General features: G+C 40.2%; 1 protein-coding gene and 1 non-coding gene across 2 annotated transcripts in view; one reads left to right on the top strand and one right to left on the bottom strand.

The window, feature by feature from the left end:
- The window catches only part of IPO11 (importin 11), a 192,584-nt gene that overhangs the window by 103,111 nt on the left and 69,255 nt on the right, over positions 1-20,218 (bottom strand). Inside the window, 4 exon segments of the mRNA XM_049768835.1 lie at positions 1,124-1,237; positions 16,418-16,534; positions 19,073-19,113; positions 19,289-19,322. Coding sequence (XP_049624792.1) covers positions 1,124-1,237; positions 16,418-16,534; positions 19,073-19,113; positions 19,289-19,322 — 306 coding nt within the window.
- Positions 10,445-10,571, top strand: LOC126002502 (small nucleolar RNA SNORA22). The gene has a single exon (XR_007493194.1). It is a non-coding gene; the product is annotated as a small nucleolar RNA SNORA22 (small nucleolar RNA).

The following is a 20,218-nucleotide window of genomic DNA, read 5'->3' as shown; positions in this document are numbered from 1 at the left end:
GTATGGCCCGCCAAATCAGGAATGATTAGAGCCAGGAGTAACCCCTGAGTAGAGTCTGGAGAAGAAGACTTGTGTTCTCTCTTGAACGTACTACTCCCTCTCTCTTCATTACATCTTTCTAATAAAGTTTAAATACAAATAGGAAGGAAAGAAGGGCAGGATGGGGAGGGAGGTGGGAGGGAGGGAAGGAGGACAGTTTCTTGTAAGTTATGGTGAAGTTCAGCAAAAGTACAAATTTATTAACACAACAAACATGCAAGAACTCCACTGCTGATGCTGAAGTAGAAAGTGGCCATATATGAAAGGTCAGCATTTCAGGGAATGAGAAGACCCACAGTAGTCAGCAGATAAACTGAGACCTCAGTCTTATAGATCTAAGAATTACACCTAGCCAACAAAATGAGTGAGTATGGAAAGTCTTTCAGTGAGCCTCTGAGAAGACAGCAGGGCAAACCTTGAGGAGAGAATTTAGATGTGATATGTATAATTCTGATTTACAGAAATAATAGGTTCATAAATGGTCATAAATGTGGCAAAGCAGATGCCCTGGTGATCATAGCAGTAGATATGGTGATCAGAGCATAGCCTAGAGTGGTTCTAGTGACCACAGTATCAGGACATATAGCCCCAACAAATAACAAAGGGTGGGTGAATGGATGGGTGGATGGATGGACAGACGGACAGATCAACAAATACGTCAAAAAAAATTTTTTTTGCAGTGCCAGTAATTAAACCAGTTTCAAATGAGGTGCTTTTTTTCAGTGGTTGGGCATTTGCCTTGCATGTGACTGACCCAGAACAGACCCAGGTTCAATCCCTGGCATCCCATATGGTTCCCCGAGCCAGGAGCGATTTCTGAGCGCAGAGGCAGGAGCAATCCCTGAGCACCGACAGGTGTGACCCAAAAACCAAAAACAAAAAACAAAAAGAAAAGAAAATTAGGTGCTTTTTTAAAAGTAGAAATTTAAAGTGAGTTTATGCAGAAAGCCTTGACTGCAAGAGAACTACAGGTATGGTACAATGAACATCACAAAAAATGAAGAGAGATCACAAAAAATGAAGAAAGATCACTACATCTACAGAAAGAAACATCTCTAGTCACATAAAAACTGAAGAAACTTACCTGAACAAGATGTATAAGTGTTGTCAGAATAGCACATCTCAACATATTATGTTCTTCACTCTGCTTCCAAAGAAGAGGCAAATACTGTACCAAGCACCCCACATATGGTCGTATCTACCATGACAGAAGCAGAAGAGGCAAAGAATTCTATTAATAAAGAATGAAATCTACTGCAAGAAATGCTGACAGAATAGTATCAAATCCCAGTCAGCAACTATTACATAATGTCACTTTACCAGACACATGTCATTTTAGAAATAAATCAGATATTTAATTTAGAACACAGAGCTATATGATAAACATTTTAAAGCTATTTTAAACAATTGCCTCATTTACAGCATGAAATAAACTTTAAAAACTGTAACAATTGGGGCCTGAGAGGTAGCACAGCGGTAGGGCATTTGCCTTGAACATGGCCACTTAGGATGGCCCTGGGTTCGATTCCTGGTATCCCATATGGTCCCCCGAGCCTGACAGGAGCAATTTCTGAGCGCAGAGCCAGAATAACCCCTGAGCGCTGCTGAAAAAAAAGGGGGGGGGGGGACTAGTAACAATATACTAAAGTCAGTTATTTCTTTAAACTACAAGAAAATGTTATATCATGATTCTTTATAAATATACAAAACAAAATTGTTTTATAAAAGCAAATTACCTATTAACAATTACACTGTTTCAAAATAGACATTATTTACTTGTTCATTAAGAACTATATGATGGCATCTGCCAAGTATCAGACCCTGAGGAAAACATACTGAGAAGGATAACAACGAAAACAAGTAAGTGTATTAGCAAAATGAGGGATAGTAGAAACACGGGAAAAGAACATTTTCCTCCTAATGACTGAAATGCATTACAGATTAAGTGATGGGAGTTTAATAATATATCTTCAAGTGGTGCAGAGATAAGACAGGGATTAATAATGCCTTGCACACAGCAGGTCATGAGCAATTTCAGATATAATCCCAGAGGCCTCAGGCATCTGGGTTTAGGCCCAGAGTAATGTTTATATTGCAGGGTCCTTACAGCATTGCATTCTCAGGTCTTTACATTGAATCAACCCCGAGGATGAAAATAAACCATTTTTTATTTTGAATATAATACTATTAAAGGAATGGCAATAGGGAAATATATACTGTGAATTATACATAGGGTAGCCAATAAAACCAAATTATCTGCTTACATTTGAAAATCATAAAATATATCCCAATCTTAGCCTCTCACAGTATATGACATTCTAAATAAAGCTTCAAAACAATTATTTCAAAACTTAAAAATAAATTCATAGCTGCAAAATAAACATAAACCTAATACCAATTTAAAAAAAAAAAAAGAAAAAGAAAGGTTGGAGAGATAGTACAGTGGGTAGGGCACTTGCCTTAGAGGAGGCCAACCAGATTCAAGCCTAGCAAACCTAAAAGGTCCCCTCAGACCATGCCTATAGGAAATAAAATGTCTAATATGTGAGGGTTAAGTCATAGAGTTTGCTACCAAAATTAAAATGATTTAACAAATAATATCTCAAAGCACTCAGATCAAGAGACAAGGTGATAGAATGTTACTAATGAAACACGGTGAAAGATGTATGAATATTAATTTATTGAAACTTTGCTGAACACTTGAAATTTTTCAATAGAAAGACAGAAACAAGAAATATCCATAGAATTCTAAAAATAATGACAACAAGGGTATTATTTGGGGACGATTAATGTCAATTATTTAAACAAAATTTTAAAAGCCACATGATTAATTTACAATAGTTAATATACATCAAGCTCTAAAATATTAACCCTGTAACACTTTAATAAGGAAACTGACAGCATAATACAAGATGAAAATGTATACTGACTAAATGACCATTTGGCATCTTTATTCCAAAATAACAAACATTTTGAAGAAAAATTATAAATATTTTGTTTTATGTTAATTCATCATAACAGAGAGAATCAATTTATAGCAAAATAAAATGTGAAAATCTTGGGCCAGAGCAATAAGTACAGTGAGTACATTTTATCCTACAGCATTTGCCTTGCAAGTGGCTGACTCGAGATTCAATTTCGGCATTCCATATGTTTCCAAGCCCCACCAGGACTAATTCCTGAGTGAGAGACAGGAATAACCTGAGCACTGCTTGGTATGCATCCCCCCAAATTAAAACCATAAAAATCTAGTATGTGACAATCTAGCATATTTTAGGCAAGGGTTCCATATACAAGAGATTTACACAATTAAGTCCCTATAATACCATATTTTAGATAAAAATTTCAACCAAGGGGCAGGAGCAGTGGCGCAAACGGTAAGGCGTTTGCCTTGCACTTGGCTAAGCTAGAACATACCACAGTTTGATCCCCCAGCATCCTATATAGTCCCCCAAACCAGGAGCGATTTCTGAGCACATAGCCAGGAGTAATGGAGTAACTCCTAAGCATCACCGATTGTGGTCCCAAAAGCAAAAAACAAAAAAATTTCAACTGAGGGGCCAGAGTGATAGCATAGTGGTAGGGTGTTTGCCTTGTACAAGACGACTAGGAACGAACCCAGGTTCGAGCTCCAACATCCCATATGGTACCTCCTGAGCCTGCCAGGAGTAACACCTGAGTGCTGCTATATGTGGCAAAAAAAAATTTTTTTGAACTGAATATTGAATAGTGTGCAAGTTTGTTCTTTCCATCAAATAATACATAAATCAAAAGACTATTTGCCAGGGCCGGAGAGATAGCATGAAAGTAAAGTGTTTGCCTTTCATACAGAAAGGACAGTGGTTTGAATCCAGCATCCCATATGGTCCACCGAGTCTGCCAGGAGTGATTTCTGAGCCTAGAGCCAGGAGTAACCCCTGAGCGCTGCCAGGTGTGACCCAAAAATCAAAAAAATAAAAAATAAAAAAATAAAAAAACTATTTGCCTAATATCATTAAGTGACCTGTTTTATAATTCTATGATTTTCACATTACTATTAAATTAAAAAAATTTAAGCTCAATCATGCCCCAAGAGTGCAGTCACAAAGTCTGTGTTTAGCTAACTCTAGACTAGACTCATTCTATTCTCAAATGAGATATAAATTAAGTCATAAAAAATTATGGGTGGGGGCCGGAGAGATAGCATGGAGGTAAGGCATTTGCCTTTTATGCAGAAAAATCGAATCCCGGCATCCCATATGGTCCCCTGTGCCTGCCAGGGGCGATTTCTGAGCATAGAGCCAGGAGTAACTATTACCACCCGCATAAGGAAGCATGCACCAGACGTGGCTTTTGCCTTCCTGGTGCAGTGCCTAATTTTCCTCCCAAGAATTATCTGCCAAAAAGCCCACCAAAAGTTCCCCCACTGGCTAGTTTATTTGTGACTCTTACTTCTAGTATAACCTGGCGCCAGCAGCTTTTTTTTTCTGAGTCTAGCTCTATAATGGTAAACAATTATTTCCGTCCCCCAAAAAATCTATTTTCCAGCAACTACATAATAATAAATCTCTCTCTCTCCTGGTTTCTTGAAAAACCTGCTCTAGCTCTTGTTTCACAGCCCTCTAGCAGGGCTCTTTCTCACCTACATCAAATAGTTATTTGATATGTAAATTCTAGGGCCTGGTCTCATTGGGAAGATCTCCTACACCTTGCATACCAGAGCTTGTGCTTAAAAATGTCATCAGCTGAACAGTAAATTTGTCTCTCATCCCTAGGACGGGGGTCCCCATACAATTCATTTTGTGTGGTCTCATTTATTTCATTTTCATATTTCATATTTGTCCATCTTGTGTACCCGCTTATTCCCAGTGAGGATTATCTGACCCACTAAGGTTTTGCTTAGGGACGCAAACACGTCCACAGCAAGTAACCCCTGAGCACTGCCAGGTGTGACCCAAAAACAAACAAACAAAAAATTATGGGTGGAGTCAGAGTGACAGCAAGTGGGGTAGGACATTTGCCTTGCATGCAGCTGAGCCATGTTCAATCCTCAGCATCCCATTGGTCGCTGCCAGGAGTGACATCTAAAATTATAGGTATACTGGGCATACAACTGAAAGCTGGCAATCTCGGGAGAAGAAATAGCCCAAGTCTCCATGCTGCCAAATGTACCCACACCCCCAACTGCCACTTCACCAATAGCCCGGCTTCACCACTCACCTATAGCTCTCTACAGAGAGAGCCGTACAAAACTCCAGGTGTGCCAGTATTTGGACTGATATCACCAGGAATTTTTTTTTTTTTTTAGTGCAGCACCCTCCCCCTGCCTTCTCATACTACCAGAAGGCCTGGCAAACAAATGCACATCCTCCAACCCACAACCCCCAAGCTGTTGTATCAGTCACAGTGCTTGGAATTCCTGGACCATGCAGCTGTATGGCTGTGACACTTTGATTTTTTTTTAATACTGTCATTCAGTAGGAACAAAACAATTTAGATCACCAATGTATATTTGAAGCTACCTATACTGTTCAGAAATAAAAGTAACAAAAATATAAACTAGCAAAACTAGTTTACCAAATCTTCTGACAATGACTTAATGATCTTATTATGTTAAACGTTATACAACTGAAACTCAATGATGAACTTTATAACTGTATCTCACAATGATCCAATTTTTTAAATTATTTTAAAAGCTGCTTTTTATATTATATAAATTCAAAACTGCTACGGGGCCAGAGAGACAGCACAGCTGTAGGGCATTTGCCTTGCACACAGCTGACCTTGGACAGACCTGTTTGATCTCCAGTGTTCCATATGGTTCCCCAAGCCAGAAGCGATTTTTGAGCATATAGCTAGGAGTAACCCCTGAGCGTCACTGGATGTGGCCCCCAAAAAAACAAAACAAAAAAATAAAGTGATTCAAAACTGCTACAGGGGCCGGAGAGATAGCACAGTAGTAAGACATTTGCCTTGCATGCAGCTGACCCAGGAGGGACCTGGTTCCATTCCTAGCATCCTATATGGGCCTCAACCTGCTGGGGAGATGAGATGTCTGAGCACAGAGCCAGAAGTCACTCCTGAGCACTGCTGGGTATGGCCCCAAAACCAATTAATCAATCAATAAAGTTTAAAAAAAAACTTGCTATAGGAGACACATTGTTACATCCCATCTCAAGGAAAGCATGCACCAGACGTGGTCTTTTCCTTCCCTGGTGCAGGGCTTTCCTCTTCTAAAAGAATTATTTGCCAAAAGGCCTGCTTAGTGAAGTCAATCATCTGACCCTTTGCGTGGATCATTGGCGGTAATTCTAACATGGCTGCAACATTACATTTTTCTCTATCTGGCCATTATAGAAATCCAGCCTCAGCTCTCCTACAAAGAAATGTCAGTATCAAAGCCCGCCAAAAGTCTCCTGCTGAGCTCTCCTGTGATCTCTCTCTCTCTCCACATTTCCTTAAGGTATCTGGTTTCTCTTTACCTGTCTCTTCATATGCTAATTCTAGCTCTGATCTCATTGGTTCATCCCCTTTTCCTTTCTGGCTATGCCCCAAATATCCGTCTATTTAAGGCCCGATTCAAGGAATAAAGCCTCTCTCTCTGGCCTCTCCCTCTTGTTTTCACCATGTAATTCTGTGTGGTTTCATTTATTTCATAATTCATATTTCATATTCATCCGCTCGTGCATCCGCTTGACTCCCAGTGGAAAAATAGACCCACTAAGGTTTGCTTCAGGGACTTTTATCTTATTATGATAAAAAGTCCGCAGCAACACATAATGTTGAACGTGAGTATTAACAATGATACTAAGACATCACAACATTAACATGCTTCTGAAAATCATTAACATGCTTCTAAAAATCTCAAATTAATACATTCTAATCCTCGCACAAAAGTTTCTGTGAGAAATAGGTGAGAAGCATTTAGACAAAATCTGCAAATTTGTGGACTACAAAATTGATGGCAACCCTTACCAACTGGTATAAAATTAAGTGGTTTGGGGCAGAGAGATAGTACAAGGGGTAGGGCCTTGCATGCAACTAACCAGGAATTCCTGACAACCCATATAGTCTTTTGAAAGGGCCAGTAGTAATTTCTGACTGCAGAGCCAGTAGTCCCTGAGCATTACCAAAACAAAAAGATTTAAGCCTATACTCTTTAAACCCATGCTCTCCCCTGAAAACTGTTCTCGCTTGTCTTGATGTTTCTTTGCTTGTTTATTTCCACTCTGAAGAAGCCTGTATACTCTCTTGAACATACACTTTCACTTCCTTGCCCCTCACATCTTTCCTTTTCCTTCCTTCCTTCCTTCCTTCCTTCCTTTCTTCCTTCCTTCCTTCCTCCTTCCTTCCCTTTTTAATTTTTTTGTTTTTTTTTGTTTGTTTGTTTGTTTCTTGGGTCACACTCAGCAGCGCTCAGGGGTTACTCCTGGCTGTATACTCAAAAATCGCCCCTGGCAGGAACAGGGGACCGTATGGGATGTCGGGATTCGAACCACCATCCTTTTGCATGCAAGGCAAACGCTTTACCTCCATGCTATCTCTCCAGCCCCCCATCACATCTTTCTAACTAACTTTCAATAAAAAACTATTCCTGCATGATCAAGATACGATAAATAAAATAAATAAAATTTAAGCTGATTTGTTTTGTTTTATGGCCACATGTGGTGATACTAAGGAGTTAATCACTCCTGGCCTGGGGGAACAGATGAGATGCTTGAAGGATCATGGTCAGTCCTATGTCAGCCGCATGCACGGCAAATGCCCTACTGCTGCACCACTGCTCCAGCCTCTTAAGTTGATTTGTGTGTGTGTGTGTGCGTGTGTGTGGTTTTTGGGTCACATCCGGCAGTGCTCAGGGGTTATTCCTGGCTCCAGGCTCAGAAATTGCTCCTGGCAGGCACGGGGGACCATATGAGACGCCGAGATTCGAACCGATGACCTACTGCATGAAAGGCAAATGCCTTACCTCCATGCTATCTCTCCAGCCCCAAGTTGATTTTTTTGTACTTAAGGTTCTTTTTTTCCCTTATTGCTTTAAGGAGTTCATCTTTCTCTTTTTTCTTTGCCATTTGGATTATAATATGTCTTGGTGTTGGTTTATTAGGATCTATTTTATTAGGGACTCTTTTTGTGGGGAACCTAGAACAAAGGACACCTCAGAAATCCCTGACCTTGTCACCCACCTTGTCAGAGGCGCCCGTGCCCTGAGGACAAAGGAAATAGACAAATACTAAAGTAAATTCAAAGCAGCCCAATACATCCAGCCAGAAAGAAAATCATAGAGCAACTTGCCTTTGTGTTAGCAAAAGATTAATATGTTTACAGCCGGTTTTTTATTTATGCTTGCTGAGTAAAATTTATAGGACCCTGTTTGAATCTTGTGCTTTCAGTATAAACAGGTGCTCTCTACCTCTTTACCCCTCCCTATTACCTACACCCAGCTTATGCTAATGAGTGCTTGCAATTGTAATTGGTGGAAAAACTGTAAAGCCTCTATGATGTATTCTGCCTTTAAAAGCTGATCTCCCAGTGCAGGAGGGAAAAAACAAAAATACAAAAAGCACAAAACCTTGGTTATTTTTTTGATATAAATATATATATTACCTTTATTTATTATTGTTATTATTATTTTTGATTTACCAATCTATTTTGGTCGATTTCTCTGTTTGGGTGTGATTATTGAAAGTGTAGTCCCCAATTATACTTATTTTTTTTTTCTCTTCCTTTCTTCTCTTTCATTATGTGCTATGCCATGTTTCTTAATTCAAGACCATGGCGTGATTTTTGTCTGTTTTTGTTTTGTTTTTTTTCTACTTGTTTGTTTGTTTGTTTTGTCTGCTCTGTGTGGTGCTTATCGATATAGCTGGAGCCCTCACTGGATATTTGACACTTCTTTTGGTACTAGTGGAGTGTTTCACCTACTTTTTCTCCATCTCCCAGATTGATGATGAGAGCCTTTAGAAGGACTCCGCCCATTTTCGGGGTATTAGACTCTTACCCCAGTTTATTACTTTTTTCTCCTTCAAACAAAACCACGCAACTTGAACTAGCTAGTCCTGACTCCAGTTAGAGGGGGAAATAAGGGAGGCATCAAGACCAAACAGGTGCAAGACTTCTAAGTAGTGGGTTAGATACAGAGGGGACCACATATTCTAGCCGCCCTGGGGTGAGGGAAAAGGAAAAGGGAGGTAGGATAGAAACGGAGGCGTAGGGATGACAATTTGGCGATGGGAATCCCCCCTGATTTTATGTAAATATGTACCTAAAATATTGTCAACAATATGTAAGCCACTATGATCAAAATAAAAATTTATATTAAAAAAAAAAAAAAGCTGATCTCCCAGGGCAATAAACCCCTTTTGAACAGCATGTGTTGTCTTGAGAACTTTTCTTACTAACTTCTCAAAGTTTTCTTTACTGATCGGTCCTGCTCAAGTAAACGCATGAATTACTAGCGACCCTCATTCCCACACCCCCGCGGGACGGGGGTCCCCCACGGAAGGTTGCAGTGGCGCCCCACGTGGAAGCTTGAGTTACAGATCACCGATTGGATGGCAGAGCGACAAATCGGAGCTAATGTACGTCAGGTAAGGTGACATAATATTAGTCAGTCTAATACCTAGGTGAAAACCGCCATCCCATTACAGTCCCAGAGTAAAAATGGGGACCAACCCGAGTAGAGGGGCGAAAATTATTATATACTAGAGAAACTAAGAAGTAGAAAGATTAACAGTTAAAGAAACTTGTTGAAATTTTTGAATCTGCTCAAAAGCATTATTGTTTAATCTAATCTTGGCCCTGAAAGTTTGCAGATTGTGAAAAATGCACAGGAGCACTTAAAAATGGCCTCCCGTGCTGGCTCCCAAGGCAGTTCTTTTGTTAATCTTTCCAAAGGAAACTCAGAGACTCCTCCCTCCCACCCCTCCTCTCTCACTGAAAAAATGTGCTCTCTACCAGCGTTTACCCCTCCCTTCAAGCTGTTGCCTCAGCTCCCCGGACGAGGCAACAAACTGTTGCTACTTTCCCCCGCCCTCCTGGCCAGGTTGCCGCTTCAGCAACCAACGTGCAGGGCAAACTTTTTGGCCTGCCCCGGTTCGCTGCCGGAGTTCCCCTGACTCCTCCAGCTGAGGGTGTCGCGGCGGCTGCCCCAGTCCCCAACGCTCCCATAGATGGCACAGAGCCCCCAGAGAGCCCCATTCATAAACAGCTATCCTTTCAAAATGCCAATGATACCTGCAAAAATATTTTAAGAGGCAACCTCCAAAAAAAAACCTTTTGGTGTTTTAAAATCTAAACGGACACACAAGTATTAAATCTGAGTCTTTTATATTCCTATTAGAAAATTTATTTTGATTCTTAAGGTATTTAAAAAATAATGTGAAAATGATGTGGTTAACCTTTTTAAATAATATAATTAATTTTATTGCACAGTTAACACCCAGGTGTGCTTCATAATACCCTTAGTTTTAATTTTGTGCTACAGCAATTGTTCTTTACCTTTGCATTACAACAACTATCCTTTTAAGTGTATTCAGAAGGTCAGCACATTATACAAATCTGTACATTTGTCTCAAAGTAAAAAATCTAGTATTGATGAAAAAATATATATTTAATTTTATGAGTAATATTATAAAAGTAACTAAATTTTATAAGCAAATTACTAAGTATCAAATATAATTTTGGTCTTAAGTTCTAGGTGTGGAAATGCATTAGATGTCTTTAACTATATTTTATAATATCTAAACGTCTTGTTAATTTGGTATATAATTTTTACAAATTATTCACTTAAAGTCTTCAAAGTAGGAACAGTTGTTTGTTAAAAATTTTAACACGTTATTGCAGCTGCCTCACTGTTTTCCTGTTAAACTAATTTAAAGAAAACCTGTTCATTTACAGCAAATGATATAATACTTCAGAGTGGAAACTCCTTCTACAGTGCTCATTAACCATTTTACTTAACAAATTTTTTTAACTGCTTACATTTTACTTCATGTTTTAAACTTCAAATTAGGATTGGTTTTTTTTTGTTTTTTTTTGTTTTTTTTTTTTGGTTTTTGGGCCACACCCGCTTGACGCTCAGGGGTTACTCCTGGCTATGTGCTCAGAAATCGCCCCTGGCTTGGGGGGACCATATGGGACGCCGGGGGATCGAACCGCGGTCCTTCCTTGGCTAGCGCTTGCAAGGCAGACACCTTACCTCCAGCGCCACCTACCCGGCCCCAGGATTGTTTTAAAAATGTTTTGTGTAAAATCTAAACCTTAAAATTTATTTTCAGCAAAGTTTCACTCCAGCTACATTAAGTACTTCAAAAAACTAAGTTTTTCTACAAAATTTTTTTTTCTTACAAACATGCCGGCTAAATATTTAAAAGCGCTTGTCAATTTTTCTAATGCGAGTTTTGATTCAATCCTTTGTCTGTTCATGTGTGTGTTGTAATGAGTGAAAGTAGCCACAATGTTGTGTTTAGTGTTTTTTTTTTGTCTGTTTATTTGTTACTTCTACATTTCATGATACAATTTTTAAAGCCTTATCCATTTTTGAAATTTCAATTAATTTTTTTTTCAACCTGGTTCAGTCTGGTCATCTGACAGACTGTGACATCCTGCTAAAAATCATGTGTTAAGCTAGCTTTGTCCTGACAGCATGGCAGAAAGTGTAGGGGATGGTAAACCCCAGATTTCTCAATGGCCATCGGGGATAACTTTTCCCTGGAAAATTTCTGGACTTTGCAATCACCCAGCTTTCCTGCTATGTGTAAGTTAAGGCCTAAAGAATATGGATTTGTGGCTAGAGAATAGCATCTAGCTTTAAGATAATAACTAAGAAGTTTAAGAAAGATCCTTTAAATTCAGTTTAAAAGTTTTTGATAAATTGGCAATTGTTAATTATATAATTTTTTTATGCTGAAGTCTAACAGAGGTCAGATAACATTCCCGTGGTATTCAAAAATAATTTGTGTAATGTAAATTGCTAATGTCTTCTGCCTGTAAACCCAGGCCAGAAGACTAAGTAAATTCCTAATTTTTATATGAAAAATTAAATTCATGGAAAATTTTATTGTAAAAAAAAAAAAGGCCCCCAAGTAACCACTTTGCCTCCTGCTAAGCTGTTTCCTTATAGACCTCCTGCAGCCTCTCGCAGTCCTGTCTTCATCCACTTCAAAAGAGCCTGTCACCCCTCCTGCTAGCCCGCCATTCCTGCCTGACCTCTTTCTGACTGACTCTGCCTAAGGACAATGCTGGATTTGACTCTGCCTGGCTGCTCTTGATGCCCACCACTGCCACCAACAACCTCCTTCACACCAAGGCTTAACTTTGAAACAGGTCACGGGCGTGGGACTTTGCTTACTCGGACCATATATGCGCCCCCCTGTCCAACCATCAGACATTTGCAATCAAACCATTGTGGTTAACAACTCCTCCATCTTCATTATTTTGTTTGCTCCACTGGACTTTCTCCCCATATTGTTACTAAAAGGTTTTTTGCTTATCATGACTATTAGCTTTGTTAATGCCTAGATTAACCATGAAACCTGTTGGTCCAGCTTCCACCTTGAACCTCATCCTGCAGATAGTCAACGCCTCCACCCTCACGGATCCCGCCTACCAACAGTGCTAGATCTGCTATTCATCTCAACCGCCCTTCTGCCTTGGCGACCCTCTGCCTGTCTCCGACCCCTTTGATCTGCACTGCAGCCCCCAGCCTCACTTCGGCATCACCTTGGGACAGGTGCTGGGACTTGAACTTTGCCTTTCGGTACCCTATATGCTTCTCCCTATTCCCCTTATTGAAAATTGTAATCAAATTCTTGTCGTTAATTCCTCCTTTCAGTTCATGATTGCCCCCAATTTAACGTTTTTTGCCTGTTTCACTGGTTTATCTCCCCCATTGTTTCACATTTGTTTTTTTTTTTAGTCCAAGGACTACTGTGTTTTGGTTGTTTTAATGCCTAAATTGACTGTTAGACCAAAAATTGCTTTATTACCTCTTAGATATAACTTTGTGTCTCTCTCCCGCTGCAGTAGAAAATTGGACACTGCCTTCACCCTAGCTTTATTGATAGGCCTGGATGTTATTGGTGCGGGCACAGAAATTTATTCATTGGTTCATACTCTAGAATCTGTTAATGCCTTATAACTGTTATTAGAAATGTTTAAAAACTTAAAAGAAATTTACAATATTTAACGCACTGTTGAATCCCTAGCAGAGATAGTGCAGAAAAACCGCCATGGTTTAAATTTGGCATTTTTTTGAGGGAGGGGAGAATTTGTGTCATCCTTATAGTAGACTGTTGCTTTTTTAAAATAAACTTGGCTTAGTTAAAGATAGCATTAGACTTGTGGAAGAAAGTCTAGATGATAGAAATAGACAGAGAGATTAAGATGAGTCCTGATATAAAAATTGGTCCTCTGCCTCATCCTGGCTGTCCAAGCTGCTGCCTAATTTGGTCCTTTCATTGGCTTTTTGCTACTTTTTCCTTTGGCCCCTAGGCATTCTGTCGCCTCACAAGTTTTGTTAAGAATCAGGTTGATGAGATTGCCCTAATGTTCAGTATAGGTCCAATATCAGTGGCTCTCTTAAATGCACCCCAAAGGACATGAAGCTATGGATAAACCTACGCTTCAACCTCTGAGCTTTAAGGAGTCTTGAGTATCTGGCTAAACGCCCTTGCTAGCTCTGCTACAGGCTGTGGAGATGCTCATGACGGGGATATCTTGGTGCCAGTGTCTGGGTGCAAACATGACATTCCTAATATTTTGCGCGCAAAAATTTTTAATTTGGTCTCTTATTGCCATGTCCAGAACTGGAAGCCCACCAAAGTAACCTAAGTCAGGCACTCCACCCATTTTGCTCTTTTTCTTTTATTATTACAGTAAAGGGGGAACTGTGGGAAGCCTAGCTGATGGAACCTAGAACAAAGGACACCTCAGAAATCCCTGACCTTGTCACCCACGTGACCAGAGGTGCCCATGCCCTGAGGACAAAGGAAGTAGACAAATACTAAAGTAAATTCAAAGCAGCCCAATACATCCAGCCAGAAAGAAAATCATAGAGCAACTTGCCTTTGTGTTAGCAAAAGATTAATATGTTTACAGCCGGTTTTTTATTTATGCTTGCTGAGTAAAATTTATAAGACCCTGTTTGAATCTTGTGCTTTCAGTATAAACATGTGCTCTCTACCTCTTTACTCCTCCCTCTTACCTGCCCCAAGCTTATGCTAATGAGTGCTTGCAATTGTAATTGGTGGAAAAATTGTAATGCCTCTATGACGTATTCTGCCCTTAAAAGCTGATCTCCCAGGGCAATAAACTCCTTTTGAAAATCACGTGTGTTGTCTTGAGGACTTTTCTTACTAACTTCTCAAAGTTTTCTTCACAGATCGGTCCTGCTCGAGTAAACCCACGAATTACTAGCGACCCTCATTCCCACACCCCCGCGGACGGGGGTCCCCCACAGAAGGTTGCATCTTTTCACTTCCTGGATTTGCACAGAGTCCTCTTTCCAAAGGGTGGGGAAGTTTTCTGCAATTATTTTCCTAACTACTTGTTCTTCCCCTTTCCCTGTTTCCTCCCCTTCTGGTATACCTACAATTCTTGGGTTATTTCTTTTGTCTTTGTTCATCAAGTACTGGACTTTTCTTCCAGTACCTTGCCTCTTAATTCCTTGTTGGTTTCCTGTTCATTTTTAGTTTGCAATTTTCCTTCAAGTACTACTATGTGCTTCTCCATCTCTGCGATTCTGCTTGTCTGGCTTTTTACGGTGTCCATTAATTCCTTTAATTGCTTTTGTATGGAGTCTCTCATTCTGTATCAGATCTTCTTTAATTTGACTAATTTGTACCTCCATGGATTTCTTGTACTCGGTGGCTAGAGATTTTCTCATTTCCTTTACCATGTCTTGCATTTCCTTTCTCATCTCTGCTTTTAAATCTTCATCTCTTGGATCTGTGCGTTTTGGTGGGCTTGGGAACTTAGTAGGAGTTCTCTCTGTATCTCTAGCTGTTAGGTTCCTCCTCAGTTTACCCATGGTTTTATGTATTTATTGGTGTGGCTCGGAGAGCAGTGTCTTCTGATTTTGGCCTGCTTTTGCTCCCTGAGATGTGGGGCTGGGTCCCTTCTCTGGACTGCAGCTCTGAGTGGGACTGTTGGGTGGGCTGGCTGAAGTCTGGCCTCTAGTGTGCCCTTTAGCGGGAGCCTGGTTAGTGTTCCCTGCTCTTGCTGCCAGCCAGTGCAGTACCGCTCCGAGCCACAGTGGTGGGGGGCGCTGTTGGAGCCTGGCTCCTTTGCCCTCTCCTTGCCCTCCCCTTCCTAGAAGTCAGTGGAGCTCCGCCACTTTCAGGCCTCTGTCGAAAAACCCTCTCATCTATGGTTCCTAGCCCGTCCCAGCTGGGAGTGCTAGAGACCTCGGAGATGCGACTGGGGGGGTGGGGGGGTGGGGGGAGGCGGAGGCAGCAGGAAGTCCCCTGGCAACTGCTGCCCCGGGAGACCTCACAGCCACCACAAGGAGAGGGGCGGAGGCAAAGGACGGTCTTCTACCTGGTGCCACCTCTGGAACCTCACAGACACAATGGGGGGAGGGGTGCAGGTAAAGGGAAGTCTCCTACCTGGTGCCGTCTCTGAAGACCTCACAGGCACATGAGGTGGGAGGAGCGGAGGCAAACAGAAGCCTCCCACCTGGTGCGGCCTTCTTCGAAGACCTCTCAGACACGACAGGGCGGGGTGGAGGCAAACGAAAGCCTCCCACCTGGTGTGGTCTCCAAAGACCTCTCAGACGCGACAGGGCGGGGTGGAGGCAAACGGAAGCCTCCCACCTGGTGCGGCCCTCGAAGACCTCTCAGACACGACAGGGCGAAACGAAAGCCTCCCACCTGGTGCGGCCTTCGAAGACCTCTCAGACGCGACAGGGCGGGGTGGAGGCAAACGAAAGCCTCCCACCTGGTGCGGTCTCCGAAGACCTCTCAGACACGACACGACGGGGTGGAGGCAAACGAAAGCCTCCCACCTGGTGCGGTCTCTCTCCGAAGACCTCTCAGACGCGACACTCTTCAGACACGACAGGGCGGGGTGGAGGCAAACGGAAGCCTCCCACCTGGTGCGGTCTCCGAAGACCTCTCAGACGGGACACTCTCAGACGCGACAGGGCGGGGTGGAGGCAAACGGAAGCCTCCCACCTGGTGTGGTCTCCGAAGACCTCTCAGACGCGAAGTGGGTGGGGCGGAGGCAAAAGGGCAAGTTGATTTTTTTAAGCTGGAGCACAGACACCAGTTTTTAAAACAATACTAAAATCACAGTAAGTTAAAACATTTTAGTCATTTTTAATTTTAAGTATAGACAATATAAAAATACTAATGAATTCCACTCATCCGGCATTTGCTTTTATGTTTTATAACATTACCTGCATGTTAACTCTTTCAATCACGCAAGAAAGGACATGCAAAACTTGCATCTTTGTGTCACATTCTGTAACTTGCTGCAGTAACTGAAAAAGCAGTGTGAACATGGTTTCCAAATACTGTAGATAAAAAAGTTTAAAATATAAATATCTTTACATAAAAACAGATATAAATAGAAATAAAATTAAATCATGATAGCAAAACATTCAAAGATTACAAAAAGCTTAACCATCCCTACACAAGTTGTTCAAATAGCCAATACTTACAATTATTTTTTTCCTTACTGATACATTCTTATTTAACTGTGTACACTTTAAAATTTAACTCATACAATAAAGTTGCTTTCTGAGGAAAATGTTCTAGACTCCATGTGTTTATATTTTACCTTAGTAACTAAACTATTAATAATGTCTTTTCATTACTCTTCAACAATATGCCTGTTGTAATCATAAATTTTTTCATACTGTTTTCTTTCTATTCATTAAAGCAAAAGGACACCAATTATACACTCCATGAACAGTGCATGCAGCTCTCTAATGTAGCCCTTCAGATACTGCATAAAAATGTAATTTTTATAGATATTTATTTATTCTGACAGTGACAGATTATTTATTAATTCTTATTCTGGATATAGCAAATATCCTGTGAGGCTCATAAAACTTATAAAAGTTACAGCAGCAATTAACTATTCATAGAATGCTAGATATGTAAATAACGATTTGATATTTCAGATTTTTTTCTTCTTTTTTAGATAAATTTCTAAAATACAGTTCTCATCTAAAAATATCTAATTCTTTTTCCCCTTTGTGCCACAGTGCACAGGCGCTACTCCTGGACTTACTGCATTCTGGAGTTACTGTTGGCAGTACAAATGGGACCATACAATATGCTGCCAGGGATCAAACCCAGGTCAGCCACAGCCACATACTAAGCAAGCACTCTACCACTGTACTATTACTCTATGGCCTCTTTTCTTTTTTTTGCGGGGGGTGGGGGGGTGGGGGGGGGGATCACACCCAGCAGAGCTCAGGGGCTACTCCTGGCTCTAGGCTCAGAAATCGCTCCTGGCAGGCTCAAGGGATCATATGGGATGCCAGGATCTGAACCATCAACCTTCTGCATACAAGGCAAATGCTTTACCTCCATGCCATCTCTCCAGCTTGCTCTTTTCATTTTTAAAACTTTTATTACGATTGACTGGGGTTCTGTGATTTATAATAGTTTTATTTAACAATTTCACATGTACATAATTAACACCATCCTTTAAATCTTTTTAAAGAAAAATATCGGGGCCGGGCGGTGGCACTGGAGGTAAGGTGACTGCCTTGCCTGCGCTAGCCTAGGACGGACCGCGGTTCGATCCCCCGGCGTCCCATATGGTCCCCCAAGAAGCCAGGAGCAACTTCTGAGCGCATAGCCAGGAGTAACCCCTGAGCGTCACAGGGTGTGGCCCAAAAACCAAAAAAAAAATAAAAAAAATAAATAAATAAAAAAAAGGAAAAAAAAAAAGAAAAATATCTCTGTTCTCTAAGTTTCCTCTTCAACGATATCTTAAGAAATAGACATTTTGGGCTGGCATAATTGTATAGCAGATAGGGTGTTTACTTTGCTTGCAGCTGGCCTGAGTTAGATCTCTGGCATCCCTCATGGTCCTCTGATCCCTGAGAACGCAGAGTGACCTGAATGTCACTGGATGTGGCCCATAGAAAGACATTTTATATGTAAAGCTTCCTTCATATACTGCCCCAATCTTAGTGACACATTTAACAAATGGTTATTGAAAACATCATGCAGGGTGCTGATACTAAGTAAAGAATGAAGGTTTAGTATTCTGTTCTTCAAAATTTATAACCCAATAAATGTAAACTACTGAGGAAAATAATATAAGGACTAAAGTACCATATTATCTGGCGTATAAGACGACTTTTGAAACAAAAAAATGTCAACCGAAAATCAGGGGTCGTCTTATATGCCGAGTATATCCCAGAAAATGTTTCAATATGCTGCTAAATGAAAATTGTCTAAATATTGCCATAAAACGAATTTTCCAACTCGATCCTGCACCAATCACTGCAAGGCTGCTCGGACTGCCTCTCTAACTCAGCCAATCCAAGCAGTCTTTTTATGCATGCAAATTAGACAATGTTCTGGACCCAAATCTATACTGTAAAAAGCCTGCTCACATTGGCCAGAGTCACAGAGGAAGTCTATGACAGTAAAACCTTTAAACCATTGCTTGTTGTGATTGGCTCACTGTGGAACATACAGTTGCAGCACAGGAATGTTCTGTCTGATACAGTGAATATAGACCTAAACCAATGTTTTAACTGCAAAATTAGGGGGTCATCTTATACGCCCAGTTGTCTTATACGCCGACAAATACGGTAATAAACACAAAATAAAATTACTAAATGTTTTATACTTATGAGAAAAGAAAAAGAATGGTAACCAAGTTCAGAGTAAATTAAAACACAAGTAAAAATAAGCAGAATAAGAGTAAATTACTGTAAATAAGTTACCAATAAAAGGAATCCCTTTCAAAATAATATACTAAATTCAGTTTTTATATATAATTATATAATTTCAATTTTAAAGTAATTTTAATTAGCAAACTATAAAAACAGAATTGTTATGAAACCCAGAAATAAAAATCTTACCGGTAGAAACTGATCTGTTCTAAACTCAAAATCATCAACAGGTAAAGAGCAGTTAAGGAATATTAATACTACCATCAAATACAGATAAAATATGCTTAACAGTAAAATATAAATACATCAAAATGCCATTTTAAACAACTTCAAATAAATTTCACAAAACAATCATTTTAAGTATTAAAATTTTTCGATAAAGTTTTTGACAGTTTTAAAGGATATTTAACTTTAGAGTTGTAGCTGTTTCAATACGAACCTAAAAGAAAGTATTATAGTTACTAAATTAGTAACTAAAATTAGTAAATATCAGTAATACGAAAGGCAAAACAAAATATTTCTAATTTTGTCTAATTCTAATATCAAAACACAAGAAAACAAATAGAAAAATAAATTAAGACTCTCTAAACCGGGGCCGGGCGGTGGCGCTAGGTAAGGTGCCTGCCTTGCCTGTGCTAGCCTTGGATGGACCTCGGTTCGATCCCCTGGTGTTCCATATGGTCCTCCAAGCCAGGAGCAACTTCTGAGCACATAGCCAGGAGTAACCCCTGAGCGTTACCAGGTGTGACCCAAAAACAAAACAAAAAAAAAAAAAAAAAGACTCTCTAAACCATAATTTTGGGGGCAAAAAGGCAGCTTGGGCTAGAGCCAGAGAAGTTCAAAAATTACTCCTGGCACCAGTTCTCAGGGGACCCTATGTAGTTAAACCCAGGTCAGCTACTTGCAAGAAAAATGTCAAACTCTGTACTTCTCAGGTTCTCTAAACTTAACTTTCACAGAGAAAATTCAGACCTTCTGAAAGAATAGAACACTAAGGATCAAAGAATCAAACTAACATACAATCTCTAGCCTATCTCATCTGAATACCTCTGAAAGCTCCTGGAATGACAAGCTAAATCCATAACAGACAAATGTCTTGAAAGTATGAAAATTGTCAGACGTATTTTAGCAAGCATGAGAGCAACAGAGAAATGAACCAGAAGAAGCCACAATATACTATTTCAAAGAAGATATAGCTAGAAAGGTAAGATTAGCCACACTTGCATGTCCTGAAATTCTTTCTCACTGAATCATATCAATTAAGATGATTGTGTGACAATGGAATACTACACACTCTAAGAAATACTTAGCAGGGGCCTGAGAGATAGCATAATG

The sequence above is a fragment of the Suncus etruscus genome, chromosome 2 (assembly GCF_024139225.1).
Source record: "Suncus etruscus isolate mSunEtr1 chromosome 2, mSunEtr1.pri.cur, whole genome shotgun sequence".
NCBI classification, from domain to species: domain Eukaryota; kingdom Metazoa; phylum Chordata; class Mammalia; order Eulipotyphla; family Soricidae; genus Suncus; species Suncus etruscus.
This window is presented reverse-complemented; position numbering and strand designations above follow the sequence as displayed.